Source organism: Pseudorca crassidens, chromosome 4 (assembly GCF_039906515.1).
Source record: "Pseudorca crassidens isolate mPseCra1 chromosome 4, mPseCra1.hap1, whole genome shotgun sequence".
Taxonomy (NCBI): Eukaryota; Metazoa; Chordata; class Mammalia; order Artiodactyla; family Delphinidae; genus Pseudorca; species Pseudorca crassidens.
Window position 1 is genome coordinate 121,329,870 of NC_090299.1, and position 13,076 is coordinate 121,342,945.

At 43.6% G+C, this 13,076-nt stretch overlaps 1 protein-coding gene across 4 annotated transcripts; it reads right to left on the reverse strand.

Annotated features, from left to right (window-relative positions):
• Positions 1-360: 360 nt before the first annotated feature.
• On the reverse strand, positions 361-12,098 carry LRAT (lecithin retinol acyltransferase). Of its 4 annotated transcripts, none has more exons than XM_067736596.1 (3): positions 11,961-12,098; positions 9,942-10,482; positions 4,388-6,242 (listed from the first exon to the last, which is right to left on the reverse strand). In XM_067736596.1, the coding sequence occupies exons 2-3, from the start codon at positions 10,479-10,481 to the stop codon at positions 6,090-6,092; spliced, it is 693 nt and encodes a 230-aa protein (XP_067592697.1). In that variant the 5' UTR covers position 10,482; positions 11,961-12,098; the 3' UTR covers positions 4,388-6,089. The 4 variants fall into 4 exon arrangements, with proteins under 4 accessions (XP_067592698.1, XP_067592697.1, XP_067592700.1 ...); XM_067736599.1 differs by lacking the exon at positions 11,961-12,098 and having other exon boundaries at positions 4,388-5,374; positions 5,527-5,566; positions 9,942-10,846; XM_067736597.1 differs by lacking the exons at positions 4,388-6,242; positions 11,961-12,098 and adding an exon at positions 361-461 and having other exon boundaries at positions 9,942-10,881.
• Between the last annotated feature and the right edge of the window lie 978 nt (positions 12,099-13,076).

Genomic DNA, 13,076 nt, shown 5'->3' on the forward strand with positions numbered 1-13,076 from the left:
CTTGACTTTCATAGCAGGCTGTCTCCCAGGCTCTCCTGTCAGCTGCTTTCTGGCTTTGTTGGCCAATGCAAGGCCCTCACAAGAGATTGGAGGCTGAGTGGAAGAGAGAAACCAAGGTATCACACACACACACACACACACACACACACACGCACACACACACACATACATGCACATCTTGCCAGACAATACCTAGCAAAGTTTGTGTTCTTGGTTGGACACCGTATGAAACACCCTCCCCCTTTTACACTCCTCGAATCATTCCTTTCTCTCCTCTCCATCCCCACTGCCACTGACTTACATCATCCAGTCTTCATCATTTCTCTCCTACATCTTGGTGACAGAATGGATGTCCTTTGAGTTACGTCTCCTCATGTAATCCATCCTCTATGTTGTTGCAGACTGAGCTCTCGAAGGTGATGATCAGGTACTACTCTCCCTCTAACCTGGCTGATAGCCATCTGCAAAGGAAAATCAGTTACAAGTAGCTCCTTAGAGTAGCTCCACCATGATTTGGAGCCCATGGTTGTGCAACTTGGCAACAACTGATTGGCCCAAGGATGTCACCTGATCTGAAGGTATCTGACCTAAAGGATATGAGAGTGTCCAGTGGCCCATGAGGCAGCCTGGCTCAAGAACTTTGTTCATTGGAAGCACCAATACTGCACCATGACTAGTCAGCCTAATTAGATCCTTTGGCAGTTTCAGTGAGAGATAGAGACCTGGTAGAGTGAAGCAGAAGTGAAAGAAACAGTAAAGGATTTAAGGAAAGTCATGAAGCATCAGAAGCAATGACACACTGAGTGTTAGTAGCAGCAGGCAGGCAGCCATGGGAATAGCAGTTAAAAGCTCAATGGGAAGAAATGTCGGGGACAGAATCTAGAGTCAGGAAAAGGATGGCACCAGGGTCGCTGCTGGGACAGGGGAGCAGCTGTGAGCTGACTGGGGAGAAGGGAACCATCACCTGTTTGAGGAGATTCCTGTACTTCCCGCTTCTCCATCTACCTTAAATAAACCTCTGTCCATAAAATGTTTCTTTTCCTCACAGTCTGATTCCACCCCCATTCATCATGTGTTTCACAAAATTGCACGCTTATTAGATTCAGCCGAGGCACTTGGAAAGTTTAGGAAACATTTTCTCTGTACTCGGGACTTTAACAGTGTAAAGGCCCCCATGGTCTTGCCTCTTGTCTCCAGCATCGCCTGAGCAGAGGAAGTGAGTTCTTTTTAACCCTACTGGGCACCTTTTTCTCAAGGCAACAACATAAACACAGGTGATTGTTCTTAATGACTAGCAGCAATTCAGCTGCAGGAGGGGTCTCATGACTGTGCCTTTGTATTTACTGCTCCAGGTGCCTGCAATGGCCTGGAAAAGGAGTTCTCATTCACGTTAAATGTTTGTATTCTTTACAGCTCAGTTAAGGTGTCAGTGAAGGCTTCTCTGCCATCATCCCTCTCCTTTACTGACCGGTCTCATCTCTCTGTTCTTCTGACACCTCTACAAGCTTATCGTTTTGAAATCTATTGACTTGCCATTCTCTCTCCTTATACTGAGCAGCTACAGAACTAAGATTCTAACTAGTTCATTCTTGTGTGGCTCTGCTTGGAGTACACAGAAGGTCTGCAAGAAATTAATACATTCATTGGAGGAAAGCTTGTCCAGTTTATGGGAGGCCTCAGGGAACTGATGTGGTACAGTGGAAAGAAAGCTGGAGTCAAGGTTGGGATCTGGCTCTAATTATTTGCATAATCACCAAGTCTCTCAACCTCTGTGCCTGATTTTCCACCTCTAAAATCTGGTTAGAGGTTTAAGCGTTCAGCCCAGTAACTTCTGTGGTCCTTGCAATGCTGTGAATGCATTTCAAGACTGGCCTGGGACTTGTTCCCGTTGATGCCTCATCGCACCACACCCATGGCCAGTGTAAAGCTGCAGGCTGCCTCGGTAGCATTACACATCTGGTTATAGAGTTCATGCCCATGGCTCTGATTGTTGTTGTTGCTTGATTTTGTGGAATGGAGAAGGGATTTGTTATTTAATATTACACCGAACCCTTTTCTACATAATCAAGGTAGGCTTCAAGATGTAGATAACATAGATTATATCAACCCGAAGGCAGATCCACAAAAAATTTTAATTTCAAATATATAAAACTATGTTCAGTAAGGGAAGCTTTGAGAGGCAAAAACTTTCAGGGTACCATGTTCAAAAAGAGTGTTTTGTTATCTACTTTTACGTATTTCAAATTCAAAGATGAGAAGGGACAGTATGTAAAATTGATTTTATTGAACATGCATGTATACCAAATATAAAACTAGTTGAGCTGACAGATCTAGTTAGGTAAAGCTCTCTAAACAGATCCTATAAAACAGAATATTAGCAGTCATCATTTCTTATAGCCTTCTCATCTATAACAAAAGACTTTTGCCATTGGCATAACTTTGAGATTGCCAGAAAACATTTTTGATACTTGAAAGTAATAGTATGAAATATAAAATGGAAAAATATGAAATATATATTCTGAAAAAAATATTTTTTAAAAAAAAAAATCTATACTTATTTGCTTGTTCTTGGTAAGAAACATAGAGCAGAACAAAGATCTGGAACATCCAATTTACACATGGTCACCACATTCATTTATTTTTCAGGAACCAACTTTCTGGCAGGAAAGAAGGATGCATGACTCCTCCCTGACACCCCACCAGGAGTTACTCATGAGTCAAATATAAGGATTTGGCTAAAGTCAGCTGACATTTCCTTGACATGTTTGCTCTCCGCCCTTACAATTACAGGCCATTACTTGAGAGATTGAGGACCATAACTAGTCTCCTAAGATCCCCTTGTTGTCTTGCCCCATGCCTCCATCTTCTGACATGCTTTTGTGAGTTACCTCTCTGAACCCCAAGTCTCCATTGCCCGTTCATAAAGTCCAAACTTGGTCTACACAAGACTTGCACCTTGGGCTTCCCTGGTGGCGCAGTGGTTGAGTCCGCCTGCCGATGCAGGGGACACGGGTTCGTGCCCCGGTCCGGGAAGATCCCACATGCCGCGGAGTGGCTGGGCCCATGAGCCATGGCCGCTGAGCCTGCGCGTCCGGAGCCTGTGCTCCGCAACGCGAGAGGCCACAACAGTGAGAGGCCCGCGTACCAAAAAAAAAAAAGACTTGCACCACCTGATCACTCTCCCGGCATTTCTCCTCATCAGCCCTGCTCTGCTCTAGCCTCTGAACCACTTGCACTTGCCTGAATGCCCCATGCCGTTTCAGGCTTTCAGTCCCTGAATTAGAAAGTACCTCACTCTTCTGTGCCAGGCACGGTGGGGGCAGTTCTCGTGCATTTGCTCATGCTGTCCCCAGTGTGTAGAATGTCCTGCCCCAAATCTGTCCTTTTGGAAAATACTCCGATTTTCCAAGTCTCAATACAGTTCCTATAATTTTGACCTTATCAGTGAAAATGAACCACTTCTTTTTCTGTGCCTTCAATCAGCTCTATTGCAGAAAGTCTTAATACATCCTTCTGTGTATATGAGACCATCAGCTTTGAGGAGAAGGTCAATGTCTCATTCATCTTTTCATCCCCAACACCTGCAGAGCACCTGATACTTGCATTATTTCATTTTAGCTCTGGATAGTCCTGTTCAGCCTTTAGCGAGGTATGGCAAAGAACGAAATAAGCCACCAAAAGCTGTATCAGACACTACTGGATTATCATTTCACAAGTTAGAATAGAAATTTGCTGGACCATAAGGATGAGTCTTAACTAATGAAGCCCAGAGGAATTCACTAGAGACATTAATGGCTCAGGGTTTCTTCCATAACCACAATCAAGGATATATGCTTCTCTTTCTACCTTGTTAAGCAACTAGTCAAACTGAGCACAACAAAACGAAAACTCTCCTTTTCTCCTAGTAGTTCAACAAATTCTAGGGAATATAAACCTTCCTTCTGGTTCCCTCTTCCCACAAGTATTGGAATGCGTCAGTATGAGGAGACCCGCCTCTTACTATTTCTCTGCCTGATGCTGGTACTTCCTCCTTCACACAGATTTCTCTGACCCTTCAGGAAGACTTCATTTCTTCTACCCCTCATAGCACTCACAGCACTGTGTATACTCTAATACGGGTAGTTAACAAATAATAATTCTAGACCATGAAATTGTAATAGGTCAGTGTCTTAGGTCAGCACATAATGAGCGCACGAATGATGAACTGAGTCTTGCTTTAAGGATATGAGTCAAGACTAAATATGTTCATTCCAACCTTAAGTACTTCCCTTGGCTTTTAATGAGGGATCATGATCTTTGAACACAGATTTAACATCACACAGTGGTTTTTGCTACCTGCAATACCAAAGTCTGCAGAAGAAGATGTTAATTATTTATGAGGACACCATCTTTTTTAAATGAATTTATTTAAACAATCGCTACATGAGTAATATACAGTAAGTGAAAAACCACTAATACAATGGAGTTCTCATAGTGGTTGTTTTTATGTATACACACTTAAGATAACTTTAAGTGGTTGGAATAGGCCCATAGAACACTTTATTCTGTGGTGTTTGTCATTTCATGCTTCAATTATTCAAAACATTTAAATAATTCAAGTTTAATTATTATTAAACTCCAACTGAATTTGTTTTAGGTAAATTAGTGGTGATGTACTAAAATCTGCTCTTAAATTTGTTTTGATTTGAGTGACTAACCCCACCCTCCTCATACCTCTCATTATGTGACTCATTATTTTGTAATTCTTGACAGTTTATAAAGCAATTTTAATACTTGAAATGCAAGTCTAGCTTGTAGCTTACTTTTTAGAATTTGGTAATTTTGTAAAAGTACTTGCATGCTTGCTTTAACACTGCTACATCTCAACTCTGATATTAAAACAGCCTCTGTGTAATCAACTTACATGCCTGGTGGTACTAAGACACTTAAAAATGATTTCTAATAGTTATTTCCTTTGCTCCTACTTGTTTGGGTTTTATATATTGCTGAAGCATCATTCTTTTAAGGATGTAAACTATACTGACTTAGCAATGAAATGGAACAACTGAAACAAATCTCAGGGCTTTTACAAATCATACAGTGCATTAATAAGTGCTTTAAAATTAAACTATCCAATGACGACATACCTGCAAGTTACACCACAGACGCAAGGGCATAAGAAAATGGATTGAACATGCTTTTACGTTCACTTCCACCAATGCTCTATACTAACTACACTGGTATGATAATAAAGCAATCAAGAACTAACTTAATTTGTCTCTCATCAGTCTGAGTGTATGTGGATATCTGTGTATTTAACTGGCACATACGCACCCCAACTATCCGAATTATTTCAATCCTATGTTCATTTTCCTCTCAGAGTGGTTTACAGTAACTACAGTGAAAAATAAAAGGAAAAAAAAAATGAATGCCAGGTTTCCTATTAAGTAAAGCCAAATCAAATCAAACTATAGCATTAGTAGCTATTTCTGCAGGAAAACACAGATTTCTATAGTTCTGGTCAGTTACTTTAGCATTAAACCTTACCTTTGTCAATATTGTTTCAAGTAATGAAGTTATTCTTGACCTATTGGAAATTATATATAATACGTGAAAAAATTGTGATTTTTAGGCCAATCATCAAACATGTTTTGAATAAGGGAAATTTTTTTTAGTTTAATATAATTTTTCAATGAAACAATATAAATTTACAATAAAGTTAGTGGTCTCATTCAGTAAATTTTCCAATCTTCTAATTCAGGTTTAACAGAGAAGAACAATGATTACAGGAGGGGGAAAAAAAAAACCCACAAATAATCTCCTGCGGCCATCATCTTAGGGGCTGATTTTCTTGTAATGGAGAATTCTAGCACAAGCTGTCATGTTTCCAAGATTCACAGTGCTTTGAAATGGAACTGCCTGGGAAGATTCAGAAAGGCTTTGTTCTTGGGCTTACACGGTAAGCACTTTGTGTGATTCTTAATCACATTTTTATCCAGAACGCAGTATTACAGGTCACATTTTTCTCAACGATGCTTATACTGATTTGTGCTCTATAAATATAAACATATCTACACACAGAATACACACACTGAAACGAGGGTATGAAGTTAGCCAGCCATCCATAAGCAGAATGGAATAAAAATTGCAGGAAGGGTAGTATATGATGCCAAACCCAGACAGACTATAGATGCCAATCCCAAGACTGCCGAAGCAAGAACACTTCTCTGATCACGAATAATTATCTTCACATTCTCACAAAACTGGAAAATAAAATTTAAGAATATTAGAAAAGGTGGCTAAACCTAGGAAGAATCACATATACCGAATAGTAGAGCTCAACTTTCCCAGCTATTTTCTATCTACCAGAAGAATTAGAATTTTTCTCATGATCTTGGAAAGAATTTAAGACGTTAATAGTTCAGTTTCTTGATTCTACATCCCATAGTAGCTGAAATGATACTTTAGGCAACTAGGTTAATACTGGCAGTTGCCTTTGTACATACACAACATTTATAGAAAACTACAGAGAATGTAACCACATAAAAGTTATTCAGGATTAAAGGTTAAAGACAACATTAAACTGCCTCTCAATAACAATAACACATTCTAAAGTAAAATGAGCAAACGATCTCTAATCTCAAGCAAATAGAATTTAGCCTATCATTATTGGTGAATTCAATTCCTACAACTCACCGTTCTAAAATTTGGTGATACTTTTGATGATAACATTCTGATAAGTCTCAAAATCTAAAGGCATAGAAAGTCTAATTTTGTTGTCATATCCCATTCCCTGCCAAAATATATGAAATTCATAATCAATTATGTGACACAAAACTGACTGCTAGAAATAAAGATAAATTAAACAGGATCCTTACCCCCCGAGGAATGCATTTTTCTAAGATGTATAATTTTTTCTCCCTAGAAAACTAATTTTTCTTAGAAGTAATGGCCTATGTCTGAGTCCTGGATCACCTTTTAATCATTTAACATGTCCAGACTACCCTCTTCTCCTCCATGGGAATACTGAGGTTGTTGTGAGGATCAGATGAGATTTTTTTGCAAGAGTACTTTGTATTCGTCTGCATGCTGTATAAATATAAGGTATTACAACGATTGTTATCACTGCTAGATCTGTTGACAATTATCTCTACTTCATCAGTGTCGGGGCAGAATTCAGCAATTAATTGCTCCATTTTGCTAAGAGTTTCCTACTTATACTGGTTTTAAGCTCCTTTTCTAGACGTGTCATTGCATATGCTTTTAGGGTCTCCTACAGTGGCGTATTTAGTACTGGAGAACTGGGTTTCCAAATTCTTCATGGAATGAATGCACAAGTCCAATATATTTTAACACACTACCTTCACTGCAAGCCTGTCTGTCTGTACTTTTATACAGTATCTCAACAAATATGAAATTTCCTGTTGGTTATCCAGATGTCATTCTTTTTATATGTCAAACATATGATTTGTCTCTTTTTACTAAACTAACAAGACATTGAGTAACAAATACACAATCTTAAAATGATGAGGATCAAATGAATGACGTTTTCAGGACAATGAGAAAAGCTGCTTGGCAAATAATGGGGAGATATACATTTAGGTGAATAAGAATGTTGTCTTGATACAGTCATGCTTCTTTTTTCTTTTTCCAATACTTTTTAATTAAGGCCAACATAGAATCATTGTGGACTCTCTTTCCCCCAAAAGAAGACTTGCACAAGGAGCATCTTGTTTCTAATGTCCTGTTCATGTTCATTTGGCCATCAGTCCAGGAAGTACCCCTGGTGTTGCTCCACAGTAGGAAATGTCCTCTAGGTTCTAGTTGTTAAGAAGCCTACAGGGGAACTTTTGAGCACTGAATCCCCGGAAATTAAAAGGGGTATGTGTATTCATTTTGGCAATGCAAAGCAATATCAGCAAAGAAAAAAAAGCATAAGGAATAGTAACAGTTACTAATTAAAGGGCTTTATAGTTTATGAAATACTGAAACTGTTAACAGTAATATAAAATAGTTTAATTTTATGATTTCTAAACTTGTAAAGAGCATCACTACAAAGAAAAAAAAAGATTCTGTTCCAGTTCACTTTCACATTAGTTGCAGTGTTTTCCTGAGGGTAAGTGCTCTTGAGAGCTTTTATAAAAACAAATTTAAGTGAGAGACAACTTTGCAACTCTCATGTTATACTGATAATAGTTATATATATGGAGAACTCAACCATCAGTCCCAGAATTGTCATGCCTTATGTTTCCAAAAAATAGAAACCAGTCCTCCTTCAGTACTAATGACCTACTTCTCTCAGGGCATGTTCAAAAACAGTCCTTAAAAATTGGAAAATTTGGGATGGGGATTTTTTTTCCCCCGGGAAATCTACTCTGTGGTCAAATTGTTAGACCATTCAAAGTGAAGACAAAAACTCAAGTTTCACAAGAGGCGCTATGCAGCAACAGCAATTAAAGCACTACTCTACGTCCATAAAATCTTACAGTTTCAAAAGAGGAAAAACTACTCCAACTAGTTATTTATGCTGATTAAACATTTTACTACCTTTAAAAAGCACTTGTACTGTGTTTTTTGTTTTTTTGGAGAAAGGTATAATACAGTGCTATATGTGTTCCATGAAAGGGTAATTCCTAATTATGGGAGGGAAATACGGTTTTTCCTTAGAGAAATGATTTGCTTGGGTCCTAAGTAAATCTGACGTGTTTCCTTTTGAACAGTTTTGGAGCCAGTGTTTGTAAATGTGGTGAAGTTTATTTCTAAACAGGCATGGACTGAAGCTGTGATTCTTGAATCACTGCAGAGTGCTCTAACTGTATTTTTATTTTGCTTAGAAAATAATCCCTAGATCGAGACTGTTGTGGCTTTATAAACAATCTGTAAGGAGTTTTATACACAGATGTATACAAGCACTATACGTTCATGATCTGCAACAGGAGAGAAAGATTTTCACATATGGGTCAAAAAATTAAGATGTGGAGCAATAAAAAAATTGGTTATATGGACTTAGATTCTTTTGGTACCCAAATATCTAAACATGAAGAGTAATCTGAAGCTCATTACGTGATTGCCCAGGTTTTCATTGTGAAGGGTGCGCACTAACAATACCTCGGCTTAAAATTTGATTTTTACAAGTTAAGAGGTTTCAAAAGGCAATAAAATCCATTGCTTTTCCTTTGCGTTTGTAGCTAATTTAATCATCTTAAATTCTAACAGTTTCCCCCCCCTTTTTATAGTACCCATAAAATTACCTTCCAACATTTAATGGCTCTTCTTGAAAGCCAATTGTTTTGATCTCTGGGGAACCCAGAAACAATGTAACCCACCTGTGGGGCTAGTGTGTAAAGGATGCTTAACAATGGGGAAGTCTAGATGGGAATTAAAGCCAACACAGAAGGAATGCAGAATACCCAGGAAAAGACTTCTCTGAAGCTCAGCCACAGGAGTAAGGGATCTACCAGGGAGGTCTTCTGGTAGCAAAGGGAGTTCACTCTCTGCAGCTTATAGATGGGGAAAACAGCATGCTTCCTTGTTTTAAAGGCACAACAATTTGTACTATACAGTGTTACGGGTTAAATATGAACTCTAGACACCTTCCTTCCAGCTGCAATTCTTGGGTAAAGTTGCAAGCACACGGCGACAGATTTTCTGTGACCCTCCCAGTCACCTGCCCATTGTCATTTCAACTACGCTGGATGGACACCCTGATGACGTCTGCAGCAATAACTGGGCAGCTCTCTGGCATCGCTGGCAGCGGTACTGCATTGCCACACTCTTTCACCGTGCATTTCGAGATATCCTGCAAGGCACATCGCCGTTTATTTATTTATTTGGCTTCCCTGACGAACACCAGAGGGTTCGTTACTAAGTCTAGAACTCAGTCCCTGCTCGCAGGGGATAGGAAAGGTTAGGGATGGGAGGGGGCGTCCCCACCGAGCCCACCGGGGAGTCACACGTGGTACCTTGTCGGCCTGGGGGCTGATCGCGGTGCCGAACCTGCAGTAGGTGACGAAGTGCTCGCAGTTGTTCCACAGGAGGCTGTAGGGAGTCATGCCCAGCAGCTTCTCCGCCCTCCGCGCCACCTCTTCGTTGAGCAGCGCCTTCTTCTTGAGGGACCTATCCAGGTGATTGACCAGGATGTCGGCTCCGTAGGCGAAGTCCTCCACTGTGTCCACGCGGATGCTGGCCACCCTGCCAATGACGCCCAGGATGAGACGCTTGTTGGAGACCACCTTCTGCGTGAGCTCCTTGTCGTCAGTCAGGGCCAACAGGATGTCGGGCATCATATGGGCGACACGGTTGTCGCCCAGGTAGATGCCATAGTGTGTCAGGTGGGTCCGAGGCACCTCCAGCACGTCGCCGCGGAGAAAAGAGTTGATCTCATAGAAAGTGTTCCTTGCCTTGTCTTCGCCCGGGGCGCCTGAACTGAAGAGCTTGAAGTTGGAGATAAGGAGCAGCTTCTCCAGCACTAGTGACACCGCCTCCAGCATTGGGTTCTTCATCCTGCAGGGGAAAGTGTGTCTTGGGGGGACCGTCGCCACTCGGGCACAGCCGGACCGGGCAAGGTGAGCTGGCCGGACAGGGGCGCTGCGCCGCTGCTCACCCGCAGGCCAGCAGCCCAGTGCCACGGGGCACGCCGTCTGTGCAGGAGGCAGTGAGAGAAAAAAGGGAGGGGGAGAAGCCAGGAGATCGGCTTGGCCGCACCGCACTGGCGACTGAGGAGGATGAGGAGCTGGCGGCGGCTAGCCACGGAATGAGCGGGACCCGCCCCGCGAGCCCCAGGCCGGGAAGCGCACTTGCAGGCCGTGCCGGAAGCAGGGCCGCGCGCGGTGCACTCAGCTGCGCCTTTTCTGTGGCCTTTTATCGCCCTCGAGGGGGCGGGGCCTAACGCCGTCACAGACCCAGGAAGAGAGCTGATTGGGCGCCGGCGGCAAACGCCGCTCTCTGCGGTGTAGCGCGGGACCGCAGGCTCTTTGGAAGGGGCGGGTCGCCTCTGGGCTTCTAAGTTCCGCCCTGCGACCCCTTCCACATGCAGGCTTCCTCTTGCTCTGGATACCTTAGCACTTACCGCCTTTAAGCGGCCGTTTTTGGAGAGTAGTGGCCGAGGCGTGACCGCACAAAAGATCTTGCACCTGTCTAGACTGGGGCGTGTTCTGGGCACTTTGGGTCGTTTTCGGTGGAAAGTGCCCTCGGGCGAGATTTCTGAGCAGAACCACCTCCCTCTAAAGGGTTCTCGGAGACCGCGGCTTACTAAAATATTTGCATATACTCTGGGAACTGTGCGCGCCTCGAAAGCCTGCAGACTCCTTCCTAAACTCCGTAGAGGCGTGGCCCCGCACACCGCGCACCCTCCTTCCCTTTAAATGCCAGGAATGCCCCTAGCTTTCAGCTGGCGCGCGGGTGGAAAGCGACCGCGCGGGTGGGAAGCGACCCCGCGGATGATCGGAACCCGCGGCGCCTCCGCGCTCAGAGGCACCAGTGACCGTTGAGCGTACGGCTCCCAACGCTCAGCACGTAAAACGGCGAAGCGCCCAACGTCCTCCTGGACAGCCAAATTCATGTCAAGTTTATTTCTCCTGCTTCAGGGTCACGTGGATCCAGCTTCGGTTCACCCACCGAAACTTTGCCGCTCTCTTAAAGCGCAGCCCCCCGGAGGTGACCAAGGAAGGAGGAGGTCCTGCCCCGCAGCGGGCCCCAGGCTTACCGGCGAGGCGGTACTGGGGAGCACTTAGGCTAGGGAGCAGCGGTCTCGGCGTCCGCGCCAGGCTTGGCACGCGGTGTCCAGACCCAGCGCAGAGTTCCGTGCTAACGCATTAAGTAAATGCTTGAATTCCTCGGACAAAGGCCGCAATGGAGAGCCTCGAATTGTTCCACAAAGCCTCCCTGTGTGGGGCTAATAGGTCTCCTCAGTGAGCAGATTCTCTGCTCGCCTGGGGGAGGGGCCTCCCGGCGGGTGATGGATGAAGGGACATTCATCTTACCTGGAAGATGAAGGGGACCATGGAGACCAGACGGGGAGGAGGCCGGCTCCCCATTATCCTCCGAGACCAGGCCTTCGCTCCCGCCCCCTATCTGCCAGTCGTCCCACTTGCTGGTGACTTTTGTTCATTTCACAAACGATTTCGAATCACATTATAGTCCTGGCAAAGAGAAGAAAACTCCTTTTCCCACAAAAGAATCGAAAGAAGAAGGCGGGAGAGGCAGTGGATGAAGAAATTTTAAGACATCCATTTCCCCAGTCTTACCCGAAAATTTAAAGAAAAGTGCAATTAGTGGGTAGCTTAAACTAATCAAACTCCTCCGCACACAGGCGCTTGTTAGCGTCCGGCCAGCGCACCAGCTCTGCGGCTGGACGGGAGCTCTGGGCAGTCTCTAGATATTTTTAGAAGTCTGATCCAGACCTTGCTGTACACTGTAACTGCAGTTACGTCGGACTGCAGACGAAAGTTTCAGGCTTCACCTTCCAGCAAGAGACGTCCGACTCTTAGGCGCTGCACGCGCTGGTCTGGTCCAGTTCTGGGAAAGCACGGATACCGGGGCCTCCAGGGTCAAGAGCCAAACGGCCCGGGGAGATCAAAGGGGACTTGGTAATTAGCGATTTCCGTCCCTAGTGGTCACTAACCCGGCTTATAACGCTACGACCGTCTGCACCCGGCGAATTTGCGGGAGACAAAAGCATGGAGAACTGCCTCAAGGCTCCACAGAGAACTCTTTTAGAGCAAAAAAAATATTAAGGAGAAATCACCTATAGACCCTCCTCAATGGCCGCATCCCCACGGCGTTTTGTGAGAGGCAGGCAGCACCAAGCTGATTTGCATTTTTCTTTCTTTCCCGGTGGGGTTAATTTTTGGGAGTCACTTAAAGAAAAAAGGAGATGAGATTAATATGAGGCATGCATCCGAGTACCTTGCTCAAGATGTACGCATTCTGCTGTCTTGGGAAATGAATGGTGGTGGGGAGTGCCCATAGTTTCTTTCTTGAAGAATATTTTGCCTGAATGTTATGCTGTTAAATAAATTAATTTTTCTCATTGAAACTGTCCTAAAGCTGCCCTCTTTGCTTGCCTGCGGGAAATTCGGCTTTGAGGAGCCCGAAGG